Source organism: Callorhinus ursinus, unplaced genomic scaffold, assembly GCF_003265705.2.
Source record: "Callorhinus ursinus isolate GAN/ISIS: 27379988/994484 unplaced genomic scaffold, GSC_fseal_2.0 scaffold14, whole genome shotgun sequence".
Lineage (NCBI taxonomy): Eukaryota > Metazoa > Chordata > Mammalia > Carnivora > Otariidae > Callorhinus > Callorhinus ursinus.
Genome location: NW_027397076.1, coordinates 22,532,310 through 22,546,514, shown reverse-complemented (window position 1 = coordinate 22,546,514; position 14,205 = coordinate 22,532,310). Strand labels below are relative to the sequence as shown.

At 36.3% G+C, this 14,205-nt stretch overlaps 1 protein-coding gene across 8 annotated transcripts in view; it reads right to left on the bottom strand.

Moving 5' to 3' along the window:
• Positions 1 to 900: 900 nt before the first annotated feature.
• The window catches only part of TSPAN19 (tetraspanin 19), a 33,812-nt gene continuing 20,507 nt past the window's right edge, over positions 901 to 14,205 (bottom strand). For 5 of the 8 annotated variants that reach the window (XM_073900575.1, XM_073900577.1, XM_073900576.1 and 2 more), the window contains 2 exons: positions 13,542 to 13,685; positions 1,938 to 2,904 (listed from right to left, as the gene is read on the bottom strand). In XM_073900575.1, coding sequence (XP_073756676.1) covers positions 2,614 to 2,904; positions 13,542 to 13,685 — 435 coding nt within the window. In that variant the 3' untranslated portion in view covers positions 1,938 to 2,613. Of the gene's footprint in view, positions 981 to 1,937; positions 2,905 to 4,602; positions 4,736 to 8,791; positions 11,120 to 12,357; positions 12,442 to 13,541; positions 13,686 to 14,205 lie in introns of those variants that run through there. The other 3 variants (XR_012380669.1, XM_073900579.1, XM_025881198.2) reach the window with 3 other exon arrangements.

Sequence of the window (14,205 nt, the reverse complement as noted above, 5' to 3'; positions counted from 1 at the left end):
TTCAGTGGTAAAAAGGAAGATACTGGTTGTCTAAATGAAATGTGTGCATAGAAAAGAGCAGAACTAGTAATCAAAATGAGAAACACATTCTGTGTGAAAAATAATAGAGTAGATGCCACGCAAGAAGGAATTAGTGAGCTGGAATGTCAGATTGAATAGTTATTTCAGAAGGCAGCAAGAAACAATAATGTATTTTAAAAATTAGTTTTAAAAACACCTAAAAGACACAGAGGATAGAAATAGAAGTGCACGGGATATGTTATGGATAAAGCATTTAGCTTATGAGCAGGCAAGCCAAGCACATCTGAACATATCTCAGAGTATACTTTAACTCATATGATACGAAATCATAAAACTGCATTTCTTGGGGCACCTGGGTGTCTCAGTCGGTTAAGCATCCGACTCTTGATTTCAGCTCAGGTCATGATCTTAAGGTCGTGAGATGGATTGCCACATCGGGCTCTGGGCTGGGTGTGGAGCCTGCTTGGGATTCTCTCTCTCTCCCCCCGCCTCAACAAAATTACATCTCTTTGTGGAAAAAAAAAAAAAGATGAACAAGGAAGGAAGACAATTCCTAAGGTCATTGATAAACATAAAATGTAAGTCAAGAGGTCAAAGAAACTGATACCTTTTAGCTAGAAAATTTAAGTTTGAAGAATGGTATATAAAATGTCACTTCATTTGGACAAGATTCATAAAACTGTTTTGGAGAGGGTTTGTTTCCTTGCAAAAGACGTTCAAAGAAGAGATAGAACTTCTAGTGATATTTAAAAGTTTCCATGTGAGGCTACAATTAAATTGAAAAGAAATTCATGAGTTTCTACAAATAATTCCATGAGACAAGATGCTGAATATACCTGTACTGCCACTGAACTTCACTGTAATTTGGTTTGAAAATTTTAAATGCTTTTGAGTAGACAATTTCAACCATAAAAAGCTGACATGTTGCCATGGTAGCATTTCCTCCCCAGCTGAAGAAGCTAAAGAGAAGAGAGGATATAGGTCAGGTCAGAAAGTGTTTACACAGAAAAACAACTGCATATTAAAATTAAATGCTTTTGTAAATGTCATATGCCAAAGGAGAACAGTGAATCCTAGTGTCAGGCTACTAAAGACAGACTGATTCATCTTTGGCAAGATGCTGCAAGCTGTGCTATGAGACATTGGGCATTTAAGGTCGAGAATACTCTCTTCCTTGCATATTGGCAGTTCAATTAAAAAAAATGGTGGCCATGATAAAACTTTTTGCTACTGGTTTCAACTGTGTTCCTTGAAATAGAGATATATCCAATTGAAGAATTCTCCAGGAAAGCAACTCATCTTACAATGTATTACTCCTGGGCAAGAAGGATCAACTCTATGATCAATAATTATCTGTTGGTTATTCATTCTGTACCCTGATTTATGGCCAAAATTTCTGAAATGCAACTGAAGCAAGATATAACTAAAGGGAAGGAGGGAATAAGGGTGAAAGACACAGGAAGAAATAGCAAAGTTAGTCAATAATCTAGAGTCGAGAAAAATGAAAAATGAATAACGAAAGTGAGAAGGAAGGAAGGAGGGAAGGAAGGAAGAAAGGAAGGAAGGAAGGAAGGAGAAAAAAACACCGGGGAAGTATTAAAGTCTCCCTGATAAAAGGATGAATTTAGCATTTGCAAGAGAGTGGTTGAAATGGAAATTTGTAGATTGCCTTCACAGTATACATCAGTTTCCACAGCATAATGAAGCGGGAGAAATAGGTTCTTGTCTCAGAGTCAAAAAATTAATCTTGTGGACAACAGAGAGTAAGTAAAGTGATAGAAATTTATTAGGTGAAGATACAGAAAAAGCTCTCAAGAGTGACAGGAGTCCCCACAGGGTTGCCAATGAGGGCCTTTAGGGTTGGTCTTTTATAGAAAGCTAACCTTTTAACATCTCTATCGATATCGCCATTGAGCAAGGACTAGTGATAACACCTTCAATGACTTACTTCCTTTTTACGGTCTGGTTATTCTTTGTTGGTCACAGGTGATTATCATAAAAAAAGACACCCCCCTCCCCCATGCCTAGGGCAGGGTAGTCTTAGGGCAGGGTGGTCCTAGGGCGGGGTGGTCCGGTCTGTTCCCTTATCTCTGGTTTTCCCACACCTCCACATTTTTGGGATTTCTGTGGGTCTGATCAGAGAGCCCCCTATCTATCTGTCCCTACCTAGCCCCACCTGTCCCTTACTCAAAACGACAAACATGACTTTTCTCATAGGGGCATTCACACTTTGCAGTTCTACTGAATTTGGTTTGGATAAGGTTAACTTGGGTGCCCAGTTCTAAGCGTAGTGTCTGATTGGCTTAAACTAAAAATATATCCCATTCTCCACTGAACTAAGTAATTAATTCCGGGATGGGCAGATGATCCAGTCTGAGCCAGTACTTACACATTCTTTGAAGGTTCTAAAAAAGAAAAGCTCTTTCAACCGTCTCCTGGAGTGGCAGTATGAAGACCTGAGGTCTCTCGGCAGCCATCTTGGGACCACTAAGACCACTAGGATAAGCTTAAAGCTAGCAAAAGCCATCCGTGGAAGCTGGGGGTAGAGCTACCGCAGGAAAAGGTGAACCGAGACATGGATTGAGTGACATTTCAACCTTTAACCAAGGCGCACCCGAAGACAGGACCATCCAGGGAAGGCTCCGTTGCCGGAGCAGTTACAATCTTGATTTTGTCTAAGTCAGTTTGAATGGGATTTTCCATTTTTTTGCTTTTGGGACAGAATTCCGATGAAATGTCCTGTAATTCCCAAGTATTTCCTCTCCTTCGAGCCAAATGGAGATAACTGAAGTAACTGAAGCACAAAATGGTTGTTGTATCCTTGGGTTCAGAATCCATGGACATCCTTAGAACATGTATTTGTGACCTCCCATGTGCAAGGCACTAGAGAGGACATAACAATGAACAAGACAAAGTCTGTGACATGCAGAGCACAAAAATGAGCAGGGGGCTAGAATAGATACCATATCCTTAGCAATGAGGTAGAAATTTTATTTTTACCACTTACAAAAGAGAAAATTGAGATACTGAATTTAAGTAATTGCCTCAGGATGTATATTAAAATTGCAGTGGGTGGCTGATGTCAGTCTTCTGTGACCATCTCAAGTGACCTCAAGGAAATACCGAGAAAACAAGAAGAACCGGAAAACCAGTCAAGCAGAGGCATGCAGGCAGTATTTTTGAACAATCAGAAATAATAGAAACATAATGTATAAATATAGCCTAAAGGTCTTTCTCCTGTCTATGTGGACATCAGTAAATCTTAATTTTTACAGCCAAACACATTACACCTTGTAACACACAAATATTTGGACAACTGCTTACAAGCATGTATACCCCCTTTCCCTTTTTGTATATATAATCCCCTGTTGCTAACAAGCTTCCAAGCAGTTCTTCACAGCAATCTGAAAGACTGTCTTCTGGGCTCTAGTGTTCAGTATGAAGACGAATAAAGCATTTGTTAACCTGCTTTGAGGTTGGCCTTCTTTCAATCTACAAAGAGGTGACAGAACTCGTGAGGGATAGAGCTGTGAACCAAGGCACTTTGATGTATACAGATTGCCAGCCAATAAATAATAGTAAATATTATGTGCTGTCTATATTAAATTCATACATCCACATATTCCATCCGTTTATTGATATATCTATTAGTAATAAAAACAGCATAACTGTTGTTAGAAAACGAGTTTGATTGGTTTTTGTCTCTGGTTCCTAAAAGGAAAATTAAATCCTTGGGATTTCCTCTGTGATAGGAATTCTTTGTTATTCGTCGTGGATCCTGATAGTTATACTAATGAGGTGCCTCACAGAGGGCCTCTAGTTAATTTATGCTAACAAGAAGATTTAGGATAGGGTAGCTACTCAAGAAAGACCAATCCTGTGATTAAAGGGCTGGAGCGTTGAGCCACTGGGTATCAGCCAAAGTCCTTGACCTCCAGGAATGGGAGGGAGGAGGCAGTTTGAGTTCAGCCAGGTGGCTGATGATTTAATCAATCATGCCTATGTTCTGAAACTGCAATAAAAATTCTAGGCACCAGAAGTTCTGTGGAGTTTCTATTTTGTGAATATAGTGTTGTGCTCAAGGGGTGATTGCACCCTGATTCCACAAGGCGAGGATACAGCTGTCTGTTCCTTCCGAGACCTTACCCTTTGTGCCTCTTCATGACTTGTGTCTTTCATAATAAACCCTAATTATAATTGTAAGTACAGTACTTTTGTGAGTTCTGTGAGTCATTATAGCAAATTACTAAACCTGAGGGGGTCATGGGAACTTCCAAATGTGTAGTCATTCAGTCAGAAGTGTGGGAGGCCCCTGATGATCCTTTAAGTGTGGCTGGCATTTGAGGTAAGATCAATCTTTGGAGGGACCATGCCCTTTAACTTGTGGGGTCTTTGCTAACTTTAGGTGGCTAGGGACACAATTGAATTACAGTACCCCCACTTAGTTTTAGACCAATTAGGTTGAAATGGAATAATAACATGACATTATAATGAAACTTCAGGGTCTTTACAAATACTCAGGAAATAGTGTACCTGAAACAGAAGTTCAATACATTAATATTTAATGAAAAAAAATGTTCCCCTAATCTTTTCTTCAACAAGGCATAGCTAGAGTTCCAGAAGACCTTTAGGGAATGCTTGGAAACTTTGAGAGATAATTTGATGAAAGACTTGTGAAGAGGGCTCTATTTCAACAGCTTCTAAGTTGGAGCGACTGATGTTCACGGTTCATGGTTGGAGGAAGAGAAACAAACATGAGAATGACAGTGTCACATGAAGGCAGCTAAACATGAATTCCCTTCTGCACCTCATTCTGTAACAGGGACAGAGTGCTTTCAAGGTATTTTGCTTGCTGTCAAAGTCAGGGGAGGTTAAGTGGGGCGGGAAAGGAGCTAGTGAGGCTCAAGTGATTATGTGACTCCAGTCTATGAGGAGTAGATCCAGAGCTTAGTTTCAGGTGATTTAATTCCTAACTCTGTGTTTTTTTCTGCCATAACATACTGGTCTAGGAATTAAGATGGAATTGTGCTCAAGTTGTAAACAAGGAACATGTATTTACATGTTCATTATTTATGATCATTTATTTTATAGTTACTGAAAGAGTACTTGCTCACTTCTCCAATCCATAATACCCCGCACATGATCTTATTCCCCACGAGAGAGAGACTTTACCAGAAAATCACTAGCACTGCCAGAAAGTACTGAGTGCTGATCTGATGTCAGAGCTCATGATTTGATAGTGTTCGGTGCTATTATAATACTTCCTCCTGCAAACTTCGATTACACCGAAGCCAGCATAGACTTGGGTACCGAGATTAAGGGAGAGAGAAGACTGGTTGTAAAGAAGTTACCAAAGAATCATGAATCTAAATAAATTGAAAAAGGCAGTGAAGACAGGAGGTGTCTGTGATTAGTGGGGACAAGGAGGGATCAAGAGACTGGAGGAATAGAAAAGTAGAAGTACTGATTTTATGGGACACATGGGCAGAGTGGCAAGAAATGTGGGGCAGATGCCAAGATATTTTTCTAGTCACACCTTAAGTCTTCTGAGGTCAGAGGGCCAGGAGGCCCAACCACCCTAGTTGGTTGCATTTAGGAGAAAAAATTTATAACTCAAAGTTACAACACTGATAGGCCCAAAAGTAGACACTAAAACTCAGTTTATTTTCGGTATCTTTCAGACTTGAAAAGCAAACTGCTTAATTCTACTACTGTTTTTTCACAATTAATTGTGAAGTTATTGGTAGTGTTAGATTTTCATGTAACATTATTCTGGAGCTTTTAAAACAGTGGCCGCCTGAGGCATTCCTGAAATCAGGCACAGAACAATTTATTTCATTCTACCTGTTGTGGCGGGAGATGAGGAAGTCAGTCCAGTGACTTATCAACGACACATGAAAACACTCTTTTCTCTCAAAGTCAACCCTGTCACCCCAGCTCCATGGATCTCGGCCAGTGGCATACCATGTACATTCCTCAGAGCAATTAGGATGCCAGTAGAATATTTTCTTCAGAGTAATTATGAAGCCAGTATCATTTACGTTATAAATACAAAAATAATGTTCATTTACAGTGTGTTACATAGTTTTAAAGACTCTACAAATGTTGAATTATTTAATCCTAACACATGAGTACCACTTTTTTGTAGGTTTATTTTTTCATTATATGCATTCCAATAAGGAAACTGAGCTACAGAAAGGAGAAATAACTTGCTCAAGGTTCTAGCTAGTACCTGTCATGATTTGAGCCTAGACCATCTAATTCCAAAACCGTGCATTAACCACTCCACTTCTATCTCTCTGTGGTCCTTAAAGACATTACATTTCTACCAATTAGAGTTGGAGGAGGCACCCAAGGTAATAAGAACAGAATGAACAAAGACATGGAGAGGAGCAGAAGAACTTATTTGAAAAATACAGTGTGCTCAGGCTGATTTAGTGACTTATTTGAGAGTGGTATAAAATAAGACTGGCAATTAAAATAGTTGTATGATAGTAATGACCTCAGCTGCCAGAATAAACATACAGAGCAAGTATTTTGGATGAAGGTAATACATTTCTGTGTATTGACAGCATCCTTCCGGAATCTCAGATGGCTTCAAGCCCTTTGCTAAAATAGAATTCTCCTTTCCAGGGAGTGGGCTGAGGTTCACCAAGACCAATCTAGGTTCAGTGTTTCAATAAATGGCCTCACAGGACTCAGTGTAATTTTACCCACAGCGATGCTTTGTTACGGTGGGAAGGATACAAAGCAAAATTATCAAAGGGAAAAGGAGCATGGGACGTAAGTACGGAGGAAATCAGGCACCAAATTTCCAGAGTCTCCTATCTGAGGAGTCACAAAGGGCACACCTAATTTCTCCAGTATTGGGTTGTGACAACACATATGAAGTTTTTTGCTTTTTGTTGTTGTTGTTGTTTTTTGTTTTGTTTTGTTTTTTACCAGGGAACCTCATCAAATGCTCAGCATCCAAGGTTTAAACTGGGGACTGGTCACATAGGCACATTCTGCCTAACATGTATCTACATTCTAGAATCCCAGAAGGAAAGCAGGTGTTCAGCATAAACGGCATTATTTGCACAAACAATGAGCCACTCTTATCATTTAAAGAAAGCTTTATATCAGTGTACGAAACTTTATCAGCTGAGTCCCCAGGTGCAAGGCGAGGGCAACCTTGTAAGCAGGATTTTCTAAGGACAGGTGGTCTCGGGCTTGTTAATGCTAACCCTTTTCTGCACAGGTCTCCAGAAAAATGTTCTTTATAAGTAAAAAATATTGCCTTTTATTCTAAGTCTGAGATCCCAAGTGAGAGAGGCATCGTAATTTTTAAATAAATTCATTTATTTGATGTATGCTTGTGAAATGATGGAGACACTAAATCACAAAGCTGGCCTACATGTAGACTAAGGCCTCAGGCAGAGAACAAATATCTGTAAAACCTCACATTTAAAAGTATAATGCAAGACATTCTTGCAAGTCTTGCAAAAGAGGGTGGCTCAAGTGAATTGGGGAAACATTAGCCTATCCCCATCTTAAATGTTTATGGAGTGGTGGTAGTAGTACAGGGCTTAATGAGACCTGGATGTTCTTTTTCATCCTTTGGGCAACACATGAATCTCCCTGTAGCGGCCTGGGGAAAGGGAGGGACCACCCAGCAATGGTTGTGATACTGGGGCTCATGGATTTAATTTAGACAAAACAAAGATAGGTAATGTTTCTGAAAGCCTGAATTTTTCTGATGGCAAATCTACATCTGGTAGATTGAAAGAAATATCAGAGATATTATAGAAAAAGAATTGGCTTTGAAATAGACTAAAACCAAAAGATGGAAAAATGATGCTGGTAATATTTTTAATGAATATGGATGAATATATGATATGGTAAATTTATAATATAAATGTATAATAAATTGGTATGATGGGATTCAAGGTTATCTGTTTCTTGTGTTTAGTAAGAATTACTAATTAAATGCAGTTTCAGGCATCTCACAGTAATCCAAGCAGACTGGATTTAAAAGAAAAGTTTTACATCTGAAAAAGCCAAACACCAATAGACATACAAATAAACACTAAAAATCAGAATCTCCACATCATACAGACTTAAAAAATAACCTTCCCAATGCTGTGACTGTTTTGTTCATAATTCACTCTGAAGTTGTTGGTAATGTGCCAAACTTTGTTGTAGAATCATTCTAGACCTTTCAAAACATGTTGTATTTTTTAATACAGAAGAAATTCTTATAATGTCAATTGGTTTAAATTTGCAGTCTGTGTCATGCTACATTTTTCATTTACTAGTATTTAGAAACACTAGATAGTGGTATACTTTATACAATATGAAAACTCTTGATTTTGTGGTTAAATCCGATTTTGTTGTTTACATATTTCTGATATTTCCTACTTTTTGTAATCTTAACAGTTATAGCAATTACACTACAAAATGAAAAAAAATCATTTCCTCCTGAGTGAAGTAAAATAACTGAATAAAATAGTAAACAACTTACATTGGAATATCAGTTGTAAAATCTGATTTGCCCGCATTTTTATGTGTCTAGACCTTAGAAAATTAATCATAAAATGACTGATTTTTTTCATGCAATATCTTCTTTCCAATTCCACCACATAGGATAATTTAAATGCTATTTACAAACATATTAAACAAATTTTGGATTTTCTTAAAATACTGTAGAGATTCTTACAGACATGCTGTTGTCCAGTATCTCTCATACTCTTTCCCTGATATAAAATAGCTGTTGTTATTGTTGTTATTGTAATGAACGGTTACAACTGTTAACGAACGGAATTCAGCAATTCTGTATATTTCATTCCATAAGTCTTTCCAGACATTCAGGAGAATGTCTACTGTACTTGAATACAATGGGTAATAAGTTTTAATATTTAAAAAATGATTATACATTTTGTTGTCATATTACAAGGCTCTCATACAAAAATACTTCCTTTTACTGTTCCAAATATGCTGAATACTAGCAAATGCTTAATCTCTATATTTTAATTTGTCAAGGAATAGCTTCTGCTCTCCCAGGTTTTATCGTTTATATATAGGGTTAAAATTCATTATTACTCAATAAATATTTATAGCTTTACTGGAATTATGCCATTATTCTCTTTCATCTAATGGGTGACTTCAAAAATAAAAAGGGATACAGAAGATAAATAATTAACAGAGGCTAAACAATGATAAATAACAGGTGGTGTAAAATAAGTTTTTTAAAATTTATTTTTATTTTTATTTTTTTTCAGCCTTATATCATGACCAAGAAAAGATTAGATTTTTGTGTTTTCCTTTTGCCAGGGCCTCATATGCTGAAGAACTACTCCTCTAAGATCAGAAAAAGGAAACAAAGGTATAAAAATATTACACAGATGTTGGAAACGTTAAACAAACACTTAGGGCTGCCTGACAGTATTTCTGTTGCAATATTCTATTAAATGTGTTTCAATGAAATCCTTTAGAGAAGTTTTTGCTCTGCCAACATCTCCTATGAAGGTTCCTGGAGAAATGAGATGTGGGTGGCAGTGACTAACTGAACTAGCAGCTACTGTTTACCAACAAGTTTGGACAGATTATACTTATGATGGCCAAATGAAATCAAAACCATTGAATACAGTCAGAGTGAGACAATCTAAGAGGGCAAATGAGTTTTATCTGATAGCATACTGAATAATCTGACTTTTTAAATTTCATTGGCATTTGGTGGCCACCTAGTCAAGTGCTGAGTGAGGCTTTGGAGTTGCAAAGAGGGCTCAGTGACAGATAGTGACTATGCTTATCCTGGCGAGCACTGAGTAATGTACAGAAGTATTGAATCACTATATTGTACACCTGAAACTAATATAACAATGTATGTTAATTATATTGGAATTAAAATGAAAAAAATTAAAAAATTTAAAAAATGAAGTATAAAAAATTCCCCAAATAATCGTTCTTAAAGAAATGAAGGTATGTGTATTTACAGGCTGCTTTAGAGAAAATGGTTATTCTATTTTTTTTTGCACCGACTTTTAAAAAGTTCATAGGTCTCTGAAATCTGCAGTGTACTGAACAGATGGATGAAAAGATATATGATTGAATTAGTAAATTACAGTGAGCCTTCTATAGCAGTGAGAGCAATACAGGATCTTCAGCTAATTTATCCTTTCTTCCTTTCCTTGAGGTCAAGGCAGTCTTTTTGCTATAAGGAACAATGATATGATTGCCTCACATTTATATAGCACTTTTTATTTGTCAAAGGATTTTTTTTTCTGTTCTCAGAAAATCATTTTTTAGGAAAATAGAACAGGTAGGTTATTTTTTCTCCTTCAGAGAATTGTATATGTATGCACTGAACAAAATTTAAGGAAAAAGAGAGAAGAAAATGAGAAGCAAGTTGAGTATGGGAATTCAGTGATCATTTAAGACATTTTCATTACAGTTCAAAATTCATTGTGATTTTAATATTTTATTACTGCCACTGAAGGATACCCAAATCTCTAAAATTTTAAGTTTATTATCCACTTTTAAGCATTAATCAGAAGACAGAAATAAATGATTAATTCAGTACAGAGGTCAGTGTCATGATTTTCAATCTTTCTTTTAAATCTCCCACAAATCAGTGTTGTTTTCTTAAAATTTGCAAATGTAAGGTACATCTTATAATTGCCCACTTAATTAGTGTTTTCTGAACATCATGTAGGTATTTTTTCTACAAAAGAAACTCAAAACATGGCGATACTTCATCACATTTTGAATTCAGTATATATGATGATATCCTCTGAATTCAGAAAATAACTCAAGGTAAAGTTCTGAACTGCAGAATTTGATATTTTGAAAAACAAAATTAATAAGAATTTCATGGAGTGATTTATTATAATACTCAATAATTCTATGATACATATGACCAATGACTTGAATAAGTCCTAAATTTAACTAATGTAATTCAAAGCTTTTTTTGGTGGGGGGGAGTAAAAGAACATGATGTGATTATTTTGAGAATTAGCCGGTTTCTTCTGGGCAAATTAAAATCCAAAGATCACACCCCTGCATATATTCTATTATTGATGTGTCTGAAGAAAGAAACAGTTAAGAAGATTTGCAAAACCTGGAAGAAAAGGGAATGATAAGAGATCAAAATGTAATCAATAAGAATGATTTGCAAAGCTAACACTTACAACCACCTAAATGCATGCTGTATAGGGAAAAAGGATGGTACATATGGTTGCAAATAAGAAGTGTGCAAAGTGAGTCTTCTAGAGCAACCCAGCTGTCAACAAGCTCATTTATGGAGGGACTAACTAATAGACGGTTCAATTTTAATTACATGGGCTATCATTGGGCTAGATGTCTTGAACTGCTGATCTGGTTTTTGTTCATCATCTCTCTGTGTCATCAGTCCTACAAAACTGCTTCTTTTTGTGATAGAATCATTAAAGGTGGTGTGCAACGGGCAGATGATCAAATGGACCACAGGTACTGTCTCCCATTCAGTCTTGTCTTAAATACCTCAGCATGAACACAATGGAGGATACACATTTCAAAAGAACGGTATTCATGCTTATAAGAATGTTTTAATCACCATTCTGAGACTAAAACTGTTACCAGTTGAAGAGAATTTATGGAACCTTACGTCAATGCCTTTGTGATTCAACATAAAATTAAATGCTGTATCTTGTTCTGACCAAAACATGCATTATATATTCATTTTGCAATGTTACAGTCTATACTGTAATAATGTATTCACTCTCACAGTTTCTTCAAATCCATAGCTTTCCCCTGCTTTGATCAGTCTTCACTGAGACTGGAGCATGAAGTTCTGCTTCTGAATCTCAATTCTACAGCTGTCACCCTGTAGGTCACGGAATGTGTCTGTTTTACTTCCCATTGTATCTCTAACAGCTAGCACAGTACCTGACACAGTAGATGTTCTCCCCCCTCCAAATTTACTGAATGAATGAATGAATGAATGAATAAATGAGTGTATTAGTGAACAGATTTACTAATGTCAAACATCGGTCTAGACTTCCAAAATTTGCCAACATGAAGACTGCCCAACATGGGCTCTTGCTGCTGAGATATGAAGTTTTTTTTATCTATCTCACAAAGCAATGGAATCACTACCTTCCAGGATGACCATTTATTAACTGGTCATCCCATTTGGCTGATTTAGGGATATCACCTCCTATTAGGATCTTTATCTCTCCTGGATGCAGATAATCTCAAGATCCTGACTCCTATTGTATTAATTTGTCTGATTAGGACTCCAGTTGGTTGTTCTGCTGTTTGTAATGTATGGTTTCTGCTTAATATTTTTTGCCTCTAAACATATGAACAAAAGCTTACCTCTGAAGTTAAAAGTCCAAAGTTAATTCCAATTAACGTTAAAGCATTAGTACTATACCATGTGTTGATTTTATTTTCACAGGTCTAAGGAAAAAAAGTTATTTAGATTGAGTTGGAGATGGAAGTGGTCTTATATATAATTCTATTACAAAGAGGAAGAAACATAGAGATAGTAATTTACCAAAGTCTAAAAAGTAAGTCAATGTGTAACTGGAGAATAGACTTTTTTTAGTCCAGACAACTTCATATGATAGCAGGACATCTCAGTTACTACTTTTAAGGTTGCTAAGACGTTGTCACGTAATTGAACTCAGAAAATTTTTTTAAAGATTTTATCTTTAAGTAATCTCTACACCCAATATGGGGCTCGAACATACAACCTTGAGATCAAGAGTTGCAAACTCCACTGACTGAACCAGCTAGGTGCCCTGAAATAAAAAATTTATTAAATTTAGAGAGGGATCTAATTTTCTGCAGATTACTGTAATTCAGCAAGGTATATAAGTGAAGTGTATATATATATATGTATATGAAGTATATATACTTCAACCTAAAATGATTATTTCCCAAATAGGAGAAATTTCTAAAAAATCATAAGGCTCTATTTATCTATGAATGAATTATGTAATTGAAAAATGCATCTTATAATTAGAAAACATCAGCCTATAAACTGTACATAATATTAGAAGTTCTCGGGATGAAAATCTCCTTTATCAGTATCCCATACCTGTAAGCAGCCGATGAACCCCTACTCTTGATTCTGCTACATTTACCTGAACACTGCTTTTGTCATTGCTGGGCTCCCCTCCCTTCAGTTTTTGCCAATCCTCATACCCCTTTACTTCTGGTACTGCAGCTCCCTTACCAATCCCATACACCAGAGATTTACCAAAAGTGCCTCCTCTCTCTGCAGGGATTCGGGAAGGAGGGCTAGAGAGAAAGGTTGATGGTATCCCAAGTTCTAGGAGCACTTACATGACATAATTCCAGAAAGTTTATTTAATTTATTTACTATGTACCTGAAATAATAGCTATTCATTTAATTATGAGTTCAGTTTCATAAAGTAACTTAAGAAACTAATCACTGTAAATAACATTGTTTTTATATAAAATTTTGCTCAGAATTCTAAATTGACTTGAAAAAAAAAAAGGCACTGTAAACACTTGGAGAGCCTTATCTTTACCTCCAGGTAAGTTGCATTCAGGGGCTCATCACAAAACCACTTCCTTAATGTAGAATTTGTGCAAGAACATGGCACCTGTTCTGAATTTTCTTTATTTGTATTCTTTATCCAATCTGTGTAATTGTATTGGCCACAACACTGTAACTAGAAAAAAAATTCTATGAATTTTACTATAAAATATTCAAATGCAGTTAATTATGATTCCCATGCACAATAAAGTGGTTTTTGTGAAGAAAATTCATTATTCTCCATTGGAATGTAGTGAATTACAAATATAAGCCAGTTTTGTTGGTTTAATCCATTACTTTTTTGCTACTATTGTTGATGTTAACCAGAGCTAAATACCTTTAAATATAAGTGGGCTATGTTTGGATGAAATTGTTAGATCTGAACTTAGCATAAAGGAACCCAGGATGGAAGGTATATCTGATTTACTGAAGCTACAAACTACATTTGGACCAGAACACAGAAGAGAGAATAAGTGTAGCCATACCTTCCTCCTCACTATAGCAGTTCTCTTTATATTTATCCCCAAAATGCTGCCATATGTATTTAATATACATAAAGAGATTCTGGGTTCTTTTTATTCTCTTAGGATTAATGTAAGATTTTAACTTCCAATTTTGAATTGTGTGAAAAATGACCACAGATAACCAAAAGAGAT